This window comes from Bufo gargarizans, chromosome 5, assembly GCF_014858855.1.
Source record: "Bufo gargarizans isolate SCDJY-AF-19 chromosome 5, ASM1485885v1, whole genome shotgun sequence".
NCBI classification, from domain to species: Eukaryota; Metazoa; Chordata; class Amphibia; order Anura; family Bufonidae; genus Bufo; species Bufo gargarizans.
Window position 1 is genome coordinate 133,693,350 of NC_058084.1, and position 13,955 is coordinate 133,707,304.

Sequence of the window (13,955 nt, forward strand, 5' to 3'; positions counted from 1 at the left end):
CAAATCTGTACACAATATATTTTATTCTCATGCTTCTAGGACATCTTTATAACTATGAATAATATGGATTCTGACTCCTCTATTCATACATGACATTAACAATCAGGGATGTATAGTGATGGCTATGGGACCCAAAGGTTGGGGGTGCCAATGAGGTTCAAGAACATTGCACCTTTTTGTGGTTGCTTTTTGCTATCATGTGGGTTTTCTGATACATGGTGCTATTAGACTACACTTACCTTTAACTATTGCCACTTACACTGTTGTTTTAGCTTTCTTACACTAAGGGAGCATTCACACGACCGGGTGAATCCCGTGCCCGTGCTGTGGACCGCAAATTGCGGTCTGCTAAGCACGGGCACCTGCCGTGTGGCAGCCATATAGGGATCGCGGCCCCATTCACTTGTCCGCGATCCCTCCGTTCCAAGCTCTATCTTTTTGCGGTGCGGAAACACGGAACTTCCGTAAGGTTCCGTTCAGTGCTTCCGTTCCGCATCTCCGGATTTGCAGACCCATTGAAATGAATGGGTCCGCATCCGTGATGCGGAATGCACACGGAACGGTGCCCGTGTATTGTGAATCTGCAAATGCGGTCCGGAATACGGGCACGGGCTTCACACGGTTGTGTGAATGCTCCCTTAATGGTAGGGGGCCCATCTTATTTTTCTATGGGGCCCTATGAATTATAGTTATACCTTTGTTAATGGCATTTGCTTATTTAATCAGCTCAATAAGGAGAATTATGTGATAGCATCATCCAAGTCAACTACGGTAATTCCTGTTATAATACAGCAACAACTGCGGCTTGTAGTTTCAGATTGTCCTGCCTGTATGTAATGTGCTTCTATAAAATAGGAGAGCCTATATCTGTGTATTAATAGTCTAGCTGCTGAGTCTGTCAGGACCTGTAGATCCCACTGGTGGCTGAGGATCTGCCAGAGTTCTGCAAGTGAGGGCATGTCCTCAGGATGGCTCCATTCATTTCATCAGTGTATTATAAGGCAGCACCTGGACTCTGTATTATGTGCATTATGTATTAAGAAGCTTTAATTCACTGCAAGGGAGACCGTCCCAACAACTATTGTTACATGTTTCTCTATATAAGTTGCTACTATTCCCAAAAATACAAAGGACACATTAATCAGAACCTTGATCCCATTCTTGGTTGTCTTCTGTGATCTGTCCCTTATGAGGTTTCATAGTGTAAAAGCAGCTGTAGCTTCCAGGTAGACACATTTGGTGGCCTTCAGTATGACTCACAGAAAAATTGAAAGTTGCTTGCAAATTCAGTAGCTGTCATATGTAGCAGTAAAACCTTTAGACGTTCCTGGGACACCAGGGCCTATGTATATCTCCAATCTGTGCACCCTTTTATTGTTATGGCCTCAAAGTGGTGCACCTCTATACACAAAGTCCAGTTCTTTGAAGAAATTCTCACTTATCAGACTGACACAGTATTTGGACATTTGGGATTTTAGAGCATCTTGAAATGGGCCACACTTGTAACTTTGAAAATAAAGGACATATATGGCGGTAAAAAATAACCACTTTAGTCGAAAATAGATGGCAGATGACAGTAAAAGTCAAGAAGGCCGTTCATTTCTGCCTGGATCTGCCAAGTCTAATGTATTTGGGGGCTATCTAATCCAAATTATTTCAAATAGTAAAAACAAACAACAAATCGGTGTATTAAAAAAGAGGTCCCAAGACACCTACGCATTTCACACATGTTCGTGCTTAATCATAGCATGTAGTCATGCGGAAACCAAGTTATTGTAAAAACCAAGTGAACCCATAGTGAAAAGACCGGAAATGACATATCAACGGAAAAGAGAAAAAACTGTATGCCAAAAGCATAATAATACAATGCAACCAATCTAATAAATTCATATATGGTAGATACAAAAGATCATTTTTCCAATTCAGACTTGTAGGAAAACCAGTATTTAAATTCAAGACTCAGAATGCTTCCCTTGTTAGGAGAAGACGATGCCCCTCTCACCAATGCCACCGCGCACAGTCCACTGGGTGTTTCATAAGTGGTAAAGATGCTAGAAAATGGAACTGTTCTGTGGGTCTGAGTTACTGTTATAAGAACAGGCATCTGTCTGAACCCAAAGAATAAAGTACATGGGGGGATGCTTTCTTATATTGATTAAATAATTAACAGCAGTATACTGGACTATATATTGTATGTTGGATATGCAGAGTCTCATATGTCAATCATTTCTTTTCACAGGAGTGTGCACCCGGCCATTACCGTGAGAATAAAGGGCTGTACCTAGGAAGATGTGTCCCTTGCAGTTGCAATGGGCACTCCACACGATGCCATGATGGATCTGGAATATGCATAGTAAGTTCTATTCCATGGCCTTCCAACACCTAGACTTTTTATCTTTCGCTACACAAGGTCTCTGAGATATTGCTGCCCATGAGTAGCTTGAAAATCTCACCAGACAAGCAAGTCACTAGTGTTTTCCTTTTTTATTCTCTGTGCTTGGATTTCTGAGTAACTTTAAAAGTATTAGTTACTGTTTTTCCTCCAAAGAGGAACATATGCTATGTTATAACTCTGGCTGACATGGGAGTGCTCCTTTAAAGGGAATCTGTCACTGTAGTGCCCTCCAACATCATTCCAACCATACCTTTCTTATGTTTATCTATGTTTTCCTCCCCTAGAAAATGAGCTTTTATCGATTTGCAAATGAGTTTCAAAGTGTTTATCAAGGTTTTATCAATTGTTCAAAAAGCCCAAGACAAAATTCTCCAAGAGCCCAAGTCCGCCCCCCCCCCCTCAGAGCCCCAGACCACCTCCTCACTTTGTGCCATTACTTCCCCTTGCAATGATAACTCCGCCCCCCCCTTCTGTAACGGCACAACATGCACTCCCTTCTGCCCGCTACATCAGCTTCTCTGCACTGGAAAACTTGCGCAGTTACATCTAGTAATCTTTCCATGGCTTATCTGCAGTGGGCATCAGGCTACCTGTATGTACAGTGCAAGCGCTTCTGATGTCATTACTGCGTGAGATTTCAAATTCCTTTTTATATGGAGAGATAGATTTGTTCCTTATGTGGGATAGAGCTACCCTTTACTTCCAATTTATTTACAGAATGCAATTACAAACCATCATTTACCCAGATACAAAAAGATATTGAAACCTAAATTTCAATCTTCGTGGCTTGGTAAAATCACCATGTACAAAATGCTTATCCTTCTATATTAGGGTACTTTAACACTAGCGTTAAAGTTTTCCGGTATTGAGTTCCATCATAGGGGCTTAATACTAGAAAAAGACGCTTCCGTTTTGTCCCAATGCATTCTGAATGGAAAACAATCTGTTCAGTATGCACCAGAATGTCTTCAGTTCAGTCCCTTTTACGGTATTTGCCCGGAAAAAAATACTGCAGCATGCTGCGGTATTTTCTCCGGCCAAAATTCCGGAAGACTTGCCGGAATGCCGGATCTGGCATTAATTTCCATTGAAATGTATTACTGCCGGATCCGGTACCAAGTGTTCTGGAAAAACGAATCCAGTTTCCCAGTCTGCGCATGCGCAGATCTTTAAATCTGTGAAAAAGATAAATGCCAGATCCGGTTTTCCGGATGACACCGGAGAGACAGATCCGGTATTGCAATGCATTTGTTAGACAGATCCGGAAACAAATGATATCCGTTTGCATACAGATTTCGGGATCCGGCAGGCAGTTCTGATTCTTCTAACGCTAGTGTGAAAGTACCCTTACTTCCCCACTTTATCTGTTTTTATACCAAATTATATTTTTACACTAATAAATTCTAAACTTTCTAAATTGATTTTGTCCTCCAAAAACACACTAGAATAGCTTTTTTTTTTTTAAATGACATTGCATAGCAAATAAGGCGGATTGGGTTTACCTGACATAAAGGGGTTGTACAAGACTGAAGAGGGGTTTGAACACCCCACTTGGCCGAACCTATAAAGGGAAGGTGACTTACCTGCTTCCCAGTGCTGGCTCCCTGCTCCTTCTCTTCTAGGCCTTGGCTGCTCCGCTGATCTCCCTGTAAACATCCTAATCCCCTTGCGTCATGTGACCATTTGTCATGATGTAAGGGAAGTGGGCCAGTGATTGGCCACAGCGATGTCAAACTGGATGTTTACAGCAACGGAGGCAAGCTGAGCATTACAAGCCTGGAGGAGAAGGAGTGGGAAACCAGGTAAGTGGGCTTATCATTACAGGTCGGCCAAGTGGGGGGAGGGGGGGATTTGCTAAAAACCACCCCATTCTTCCTCAACTTCTTTGAAAAAAAGTATTATGAAGCCACAGTGTTCCACATGCAATGGTCTCATCTCCCAGGATTGAACACAAATTTACAGGTATTTTTAATTTAAAAGACTTTTACTTGCTCATCCATTGCTCCAAACTTATTTAATAACAGTAAAATCCTATATAGATATAGATATATATATATATATATATATATATATATATACATATATATATGTCGCAAAAATCCACAGCACTTATTGGATTTTTGCGACTTGTCTACCACCCAGAATCGAGGGGTTACCGCTGGCACCCACTTTACAGTTGGCAAAGGAGTGCTGCCCTACTTTTGATGTGTGTATATATATATATATATATATATATAATCACTACAGTATGTTGTTGGAGAGAATGTGTTTGCAACAATTTTTCTGCTGACTCAATGAAAAAGATTTAAATTCCAATGTCGACCCTATCTATCGTGCCTCCAAAATTAAATATTACAACTTCTCAGATCTATCCTCTAGTGTATCATATAGAGAAAGAAGAATTTTACAAATCCTTAAAAATAAGGACATATCTGAGAAAGAAACTATCCGCACACCTATCATGACCAGCAGATGTTGGGGCGTGTCTTGATAAAACTAAAACTAAAAAGGGTATTACTATTACTCTGGCGCAATGGAAGAAGGTCATGTGGTCGCAGAGTCCAGAGTGATGGGCGCATCGGGGTTAGAAGAGAGGCAGATGGAGTGATGCACACATCATGCCTAGTGACTACTGTACAAGCCTGTGGGGGCAGTGCTATGATCTGGGGTTGCTGCAGTTGTTCAGGTCTAGGTTCAGCAACAGTATGTGCTCCAAGAATGAGGTCCGCTGACTACCTGAACATACTGAATGACCAGGTAATTCCATCAATGGATTTGTTCTTCCCTGATGGCACGGGCATATTCCAAGATGACAATGCCAGGATTCATCGGGCTCAAATTGTGAAAGAGTAGTTCATGGAGCATGAGACATCATATTCACACATGGATTGGCCACCACGGAGTCCAGACCTTAACCCCATTGAGAATCTTTGGGATGTGCTGGAGAAGGCTTTGCTCAGCAGTCAGACTCTACCATCATCAATGCAAGACCTTGGTGAAAAATGAATGCAACACTGGAAGGAAATAAATCTTGTGACCTTGCAGAAGCTTATCGAAACAATGCCACAGCGAATGCATGCCATAATCAAAGGCGGTCCAACGAAATATTAGAGTGTGTGATTTTTTTTTTTTGTGGCGACTTTTTTTTAGGACAGGCAGTGTATATATATATATATATATATATATATATATTCAAAGTTATTATTTATTATTGCATAGTTCCAATAAATATAAAGTGTATAAAAACAAGTAATCAGAAGCATGGCGTAAACTGCATTCGGTAATTCATTTGGCACAAGTGAGAAATGTGGTCAGCATTAATTCCCTCATTGGACTTTAACCCAAATCATTGTGCAGAGCTCGCTACCGTATATTATATCTTGCCACTTGCTTTGGAATGCAGGCAGGCAAGAGGAGTTTTCTTTTGTATGTTATCTTTCACAGTCTTTAACATTGATATACAAAGTGTAACATTTCTATTACCTCAAGGTTTGTTCATTCTAAAAATAGCCACTCTTTTATGCACTTACAAGGTAAGATAATTTGGCAAACTATGAGGAAATTGGTGCATATAAGCAGCTCCAGTATTTATCAAAAAAAAGAATTGAGGACATTTATCAATGCTAGTGCAGTTTATGAACAGCGCAGGAGTGTTTCCTCCACTGTGCAACAGATTCCTCAACCTGTTGAGGAATCTGCTAGGGGCTTAAATGGGGTTTTCTGTTTTCCGCATATTGATGACTTATCCTCAGGAATATCTGATCGGCGGGGGTCCGACTCCCGACACCCCTGCCGATTAACTGAAGAGAGCTCGCCACTGCAAAATCGACAGTGAGCAGGTAGTCAGTGAAGAGAATGCAGCGCTTGCACGAGAGCTGCGTTCTCTTCAAACTGCTGATCGCCGGGGGTACCGATCTGGTCCCATTAAAAATATTAATTCAGCACATAATTATAACCGGTTTACATGTACACTTATTAAAAATACTTCCATCCCCAAATATTGGTGGAATCATTTTAGTATGGTGCCTACTGCTGTTTCTACTGAACAGCCTTTCTGAGTCCAGCTCAGTAAATGTACAAAGGTGCACACACATGCCAACTCTTGCCCACATTTCTTTGGGTCTTAGAGGGATTCCTGGTGTAGTGAGCCAGCTGATTATTAGAGGAGATGCTGAGCCAATACAACTACAGTCATTCTGCCTCATTCTCTATCACTTGTATGTGTGTCCACTGGCAGGTGGCACAATACTAACATTATTTTTGGAATATTGAAAGATATAAACTAAAAATTTAGGATAACCCCTTTAAAAAAGTGCCGGAAGTCTTTCAACTCAAGCCCAGCCCATTTCCTATGGTAGATTCATATGTGTTGGAATGAAGGGCTTTATTGATGTATTTGGCTTTTATTGCTTACTCCTAGGATGAAACAGATCATTTGCTGTAAATTGTGTATGTATTAAAGGGCATCTGTCAAAACGGTTAGTCTTAGTTTATTTGCTTTATATATAGTGTACGATGCATTATTTAAAGAGCAAGAAGTGATTTCTAGGGACAACCATTCTGCATGTTCTATATTTTTTTGCAGGACACATATACGGATGCAGACAGCACACGGTATGCTGTCCGTATTTTTTGTGGCCCCATTGAAATGAATGGGTCTACATTCGACCAGTAAAAAATACAGATCGGATGTGGCTAAGGAATACATTCATGTGAATGCACCCTTAAGCACATGCCTCCCTCCGGCAGCTGCTGCAGTGAAGTGACACCCATGACTGGGCATACATTGCTATATGATCGGCCAAGTAGCAGGTTCTATACTAGACTGAAGTCGGGCACACCTTATGTGTATGCTCAGTCCTAGGCAGCCCCCTATAAAGTGCCAGTGACTGTTTGCCTGGGAGGGAGCGCAACTCACAAGCCATCCTCTCATGAGAGAACTGTAAGAAGCATTTTCTGTCCTCTATAAATTGGCACTGGTAATGGCTGTTTTGTACCCGATAATGGCGAGGCTGTCAGATCTCCTGGTAATGTGCCTTTAACGTGTGGGTTCAGTGTAGGGAGCGGCCGTACACATGTAGAGGGCAAGCTGCTACAGGAGTAGTATGCAAACTCATAATGGCAGACTGTGAGAACAGGCAGTAATTCTGGATGTCCTCACATCTTAAAAAGGAAAAGTATGAGTGAAGTCCTGCCATGTGGTCTGGAGCACAAGCATTACATTAGTACATAAGAACATAGCAATTACCACTGTGGTAAATCATGGTTACATGAAGTCGGTTGCTATTGCATAAAATGTAGCTGTTGGAACATGTTAACTTCAAAATGGATAAAGAGCAGATGATATTCATAAATGGTGTATCATGTTACTGCAGGGGAAGCTGTCTATGTATGTGGTAATGCATGGAGGGAATACGAGAAAGCTATATCACATGTTACTGAATACACATACCTCTTAACCTGGTATATTGTCTCATCCACAGAAATGCACATTTACAGTGATGCCTGCCATCATAGCTTAGTCAGATTGTATAGGTTATTTCTAAACAACACAACAGTCATTTACAATATGGTAGACATTCCTTAAAGGGCTGTCTAACTTCACCAAGTGGCATTTATCATGTAGACAACGTTATTACAATCCACTTACTAATGTATTGTGATTGTCCATATTGCCTCCTTTGCTGGCTGGATTCATTTTACCATCACATTATACGCTGCTCATTTCCATCGTTATGACCACCCCGCAATCCATGAACGGTGGCCGTGCTTGCACAGTATAGGAAAAACTGCCTGCCTCTCTGGTGGCCAGGATCATGCGAGTGCCATAGGCTTGGGTTTTTTTCTGTAGTGTGCAAGCACGGCCACCGCTGCTGGATTTCAGGGTGGTCATAACCATGGAAACGAGCAGTGTATAATGTGATGGGAAAATGAGTCTAGCCAACAAAGGAAGCAATATGGACAATCACAATACATTAGTAAGTGCCTTATATTACCTTTCTCTACATAATAAATGCTATTTGCTGAAGTGACACAAACCCTTTAAGGTGAACACCATTTGATGTTTTTTTTTTTTTTTTAAATCTAAATACATAAAGGGGTTGTGCATAAATGGTATATTTCATCTATCCACAGTTTTATGTGTTTGATTGTTTGGACACCCACCGATCACCACAATGAGGATCTCCAGTTCTCTGTTTGAATGGAAAAATGGTCATGCTTTCATGCTGCAACTCCATTCGTTCTCTGTGGGACAGGAGCTATCCGAGTAGAGTGCTTCGCTGTCTCTGACAGTCCCATATAGAATGAGGGAACGGCACCATAAACCAGCCTATTCTGCAGGCGATTGTCAGGAAGAAAGCTTTCCTATCCGGCAATTACCTGCTCACTAGCGGAGGAGACCACTGCTCTTACATGCAGCGATCTCCTCCACAGCATGGAGTGGAGCGATCGTTATGCCATTGCTCGTCCCCATGCTGTCTAGTTATTTGCTGGCAGCAGATCTTGATTAGACAGCACAATCTGCCGCTGGCAAATCGTGATCTTTCAGCATGCTTGATTGCCCAACGAACAAGCGTTTTCTCGTTCATTGGGTAATTGGAGGCAGTATTACACTGCCAGATGATCGCTAACAAACGTTACTACTAACGCTCTTTAGCAGATTAATCTGCCAATGTAATACAGGCTTTAGTAATTAAACACTTTTCACCTAACCTGTGGATAGTTGTTAATTTGTTATACTGACACCTTTAGAGTCTATGGACATTGTTGAATGCATTTTTTTTTATTATTGGATTATACATAAAAAGTTAGTATATAAAATGAGAATGCTCGGACTGGGAGAAAATGTCTGTATGTGGGTAAGTAACTGGCTCAATGATAGAAAACAGAGGGTGGTTATTAGTGGTACACACTCAGATTGGGTCACTGTCACTAGCGGAGTACCTCAGGGGTCAGTATTGGCCCTATTCTCAATATATTTATTAATGACCTTGTAGAAGGCTTGCACAGTAAAATATAAATGTTTGCAGATGACACTAAACTGTGTAAAGTAATTAACACTGAAGAGGACAGTATACTACTACAGAGGAATCTGGATAGATCGGAGGTTTGGGCAGGGAAGTGGTAGATGAGGGTTAACACTGACAAATGTACGGTTATGCACTTGGGAAGGAATAATGCAAGTCACCCGGACATACTAAATGGTAAAACACTGGGTAACACTGACATGAAAAAGGACTTAGGAATTTTAGTGAACAGCAAACTAAACTACAGAAACCAATGTCAGGCAGCGGCTGTCAAGGCCAATAAGATTTCTGATATATCAAAAGGGGCATAGATGCCCTTGATGAGAACATAGTCCTGCCACTTTACAAATCACTAGTCAGACCACACAGAAATGTCGGTGAGATGGGTTATTGATCGAGGATGTTGTTCTGATTGCCCAGTTGGAGTCCAGAAGGATTTTTATTTCTCTAAAATTAGGAAAATTGCCTTCTACCTTATGTTTTTTTTTTGCCTTCCTCTGGATCAACTTGCAAGATAACAGGCTGAGCTGGATGGACGGATTTCTTTTTTCAGCCTTACAAATTATGTTACTATGTTGCTTATTATGGACTAAACATTCTCTAATCAGTCTATCTAAAATTTGCAACTGTTCTCTGCAGCTGGTGTCTTCGCACATGTGTTGAAGGCTGTGTCCCTTTAGTCTGATAGCTCGATCTGTAGTCTTTATCTCTGCTCTTTTAAACTTTTTTATGTTCTTCTATATGGGCAGAAGGGCAGTTATCAGGAGTGAATGTTTGTACAAACACCAATTTATCATAATTTCTCTATGTGAATGTGCCATTATAGTAACATAGTACATAAGGCCGAAAAAAGACATTTGTCCATCCAGTTCGGCCTGTCATGCTGCAAGTTGATCCAGAGGAAGGCAAAAAAACCCTGTGAGGTAGAAGCCAATTTTCCTCACTTTAGGGGAATAAAAAATCCTTCCCGACTCCAATCAGGCAATCAGAATAACTCCCTGGATCAACGACCCCTCTCTAGTAGCTATAGCCTGTAATATTATTACACTCCAGAAATACATCCAGGCCCCTCTTGAATTCCTTTATTGTACTCACCATCACCACCTCCTCAGGCAGAGAGTTCCATAGTCTCACTGCTCTTACCGTAAAGAATCCTCTTCTATGTTTGTGTACAAACCTTCTTTCCTCCAGACGCAGAGAATGTCCCCTCGTCACAGTCACCGTCCTGGGAATAAATAGATGACGGGATAGATCTCTGTACTGACCCCTGATATATTTATACATATTAATTAGATCTCCTCTCAGTCGTCTTTTTTCTAAAGTGAATAACCCTAATTTTGATAATCTTTCAGGGTACTGTAGTTGCCCCATTCCAGTTATTACTTTAGTTGCCCTCCTCTGGACCCTCTCCAGCTCTGCTATGTCTGCTTTGTTCACTGGAGCCCAGAACTGTACACAGTACTCCATGTGTGGTCTGACTAATGATTTGTAAAGTGGTAGGACTATGTTCTCATCACGGGCATCTATGCCCCTTTTGATGCAACCCATTATCTTATTTGCCTTGGCAGCAGCTGCCTGACACTGGTTTTGCAGCTTAGTTTGCTGTTTATTAAAATTCCTAGATCCTTTTCCATGTCAGTGTTACCGAGTGTTTTACCATTTAGTATGTACGGGTGACTTGCATTATTCCTTCCCATGTGCATAACTTTACATTTGTCAGTGTTAAACCTCATCTGCCACTTATCTGCCCAAGCCTCCAATCTATCCAGATCCCTCTGTAGTAGTATACTGTCCTCTTCCGTGTTAATTACTTTACACAGTTTAGTGTCATCTGCAAAAATTGATATTTTACTATGCAAGCCTTCTACAAGATCATTAATAAATATATTGAAGAGCATAGGGCCCAATACTGACCCCTGAGGTACCCCACTAGTGGCAGTGACCCAATCTGAGTATTTACAATTAATAACCACCCTCTGTTTTCTGTCACTGAGCCAGTTACTTACCCACTTATGTGAATGTGTTCATTACCTAATGAACAAGAAAATGCTCATCAATTGGGTGAAAGCATCTTTGATCATTGATATGTCCATAAAGAAGTATAACAGGCGGCACTCACCACTGTAAACTGATTGAAGTCCTTTATTCCACAGCTCACACACACATCTCTGAACATTGTTTCTGGGCAGCTGTGTAAACAGGGATTTGCTGGCCAGGGACTATGAATCTGTAAGGGGAGAAGTGATCACAGTAGTAATGACTCCTCTCCATACAGGGGAGATGATTGATCAGGCAATTATAGGGAGCATTCATTTCATTCCTGATAATTGCCAGAGCATCGGCCTGTGTAAAGGGGACTTTGAGCTTAATTTAATAAAAACATAGCTTAAATGAGTGGTTATGATCTCTCAGGAGTGTGAGGATAAAGTTTTCATGAGAAATATCTATATACAGTTGATAGGATCTATCAAAACGAATGCAGGAGAACAGTAGGTTTGTGGCCCGTAAAAACTTTCTATGAATACAAGTAGTATATATAAGTGTCCAGGTGCATTACACCACTGATGCTCATTTCTTACTGTCCATAGAACTGCCAACATAACACAGAGGGGGACCACTGCGAGCTGTGCAAAGAAGGATATAGTGGGATTGCCACCCAAGGCTCATGCAATTTATGTCCTTGCCCTCTCCCCGTAGCTTCAAACAGGTAAGTTAAACCTATGCCTTTTAGAATATATTGTTTCATTATGTCCTGGTAAGAATTGGTAGAATAGTGGAACACGTCTAAAATATTCACTAACTAAATAGTAAATGAAACTACTTGAGTCATTATTTTGCACGATTTAGTTTAGGATGTATACTATATCTGGGTATTACTCCAAAGGGCTTCCATCCAGGCCCATGGGGTCACCTACCTTTTCATGATGAGTCATCAATAATACGCCAGTTTTATTGTCTGGAATGGAAAGTTGTCTGATCTTGTCAATATTGTACCAAGAAAAGACCTGCTCTAGGAAGCTGGACTGGTTTTCATGGACACTATGAGGATCATTTATTATCCTGAAATACGCCTATATTTGGCGTATTTCAGATGCAGCTCTGCAACTTTTCCACGCTCACGCCAGGTCTAAAAAAGGGGGATGGCGTGGGCGGAAAAGTTCAGCATTTTTCTATGCCTGTTTTAGGTATAGAAAATGGTCTAAATATAACACAGCTCGGAAGCTGGCTCACATTTACACTGGCTCTGAATGCGCCGAAGTTACGAAGACGCCTGCGCCTATTCATAACTTCGGTGGATCCCCTGGCAGATATAGGGGTTGTTAAGACCGGCGTCTAAAGTGCTGGTCTTATGTACTGATAACATATCAAGTCTCTAGTTAATGAGTTGAAGCACATGTCAGGTCTCTTATACTGTAGATGGTATTCTGTAGGTTTCCAATTTTTGGTGGCTAGTGGGAAGCATTAGTAAAGCTTTGTTCACATGATGTTTTTGTCTGTTTAGCTAATGCCCTGGGACACCAAACATATGCATAAACTTCATTCACCTGACAGAGGCCAAAGAAGTGTCATTTCAGCCTTCTTTGGCCTATGAGTTGGCATAACTTTTTGTTAACTGTATAGAAAAGCACAGCAGATGGCACTTTCCTATACAGTGAACTGCTTCAAAAACTATACACCATATGGCCTACATTTATTTTTTACACTGGCAGCTATGGGTGACATATGACACTCTGTTGCAATACACTGACATAAGTTGGAGCTTTCCTTTGCAAGTATGCACTGGGGATTTCTAGTATATGTACATGTCTGATGGAAGACTCAGACAAAGATGTGAACAGAGCCTTAGGGTCCTTTGACACGGGCTGTCGATCAAGGGGATAAATGTTCGTCAAACTGTTCATTCCCAACAACTGGCTCATTAAACTGGCCACTGATCAAACGAGCAAAGGATGGTTTGTCTTTTAAAGGGATTTTCCACGATTTTGATACTGATGACGTATCCTCAGGATAGGTCATTAGTATCTGATCGTGAGGGTCCGAAATCTGGGACTTCCGACGATCAGCTGTTAGAAAAGGCACCGGTGCGGCCATCTCTATGCTTACCAAGCACAGCGCCATACATTGTATAGTGGCTGTGCTTGGTATCGCACTCAGCTCCATTCACTTCAAAGGGGCTGAGCGTGATACCAAGCACAGCCTCTATACAATGTACGGCGCTGTGCCCAATAAGCATGGAGAAGGAAATAGCGCTCACAGGAGCACCAGTGGCTGATTGTCAGGGGTCCCGGATGTCGGACCCCCACGATCAGATACTAATGACCTATCCTGAGGATATGTAATTAGTATCAAGATCCCAGAAAACCCCTTTAATCGCATGTATCAAGTGGACATTAAATCATCGGTGGTCTGCAGCATACCTAGTTCTTCAGCGCTCACTTGAGGCAGACAGTCTGCCTATGTAAAAGGAGCCTTTCTCCCTATTTGTCCGTTTATACAAAAAGACATCTACTTTGTGAGAGATACTCTACCTA

The 13,955-nt window shown here is 41.5% G+C and overlaps 1 protein-coding gene across 1 annotated transcript in view; it reads left to right on the forward strand.

The window, feature by feature from the left end:
* Positions 1 to 13,955, forward strand: part of LAMA3 (laminin subunit alpha 3) — a 238,456-nt gene that overhangs the window by 172,713 nt on the left and 51,788 nt on the right. The window contains 2 exon segments of the mRNA XM_044295643.1: positions 2,240 to 2,353; positions 12,012 to 12,130. Coding sequence (XP_044151578.1) covers positions 2,240 to 2,353; positions 12,012 to 12,130 — 233 coding nt within the window.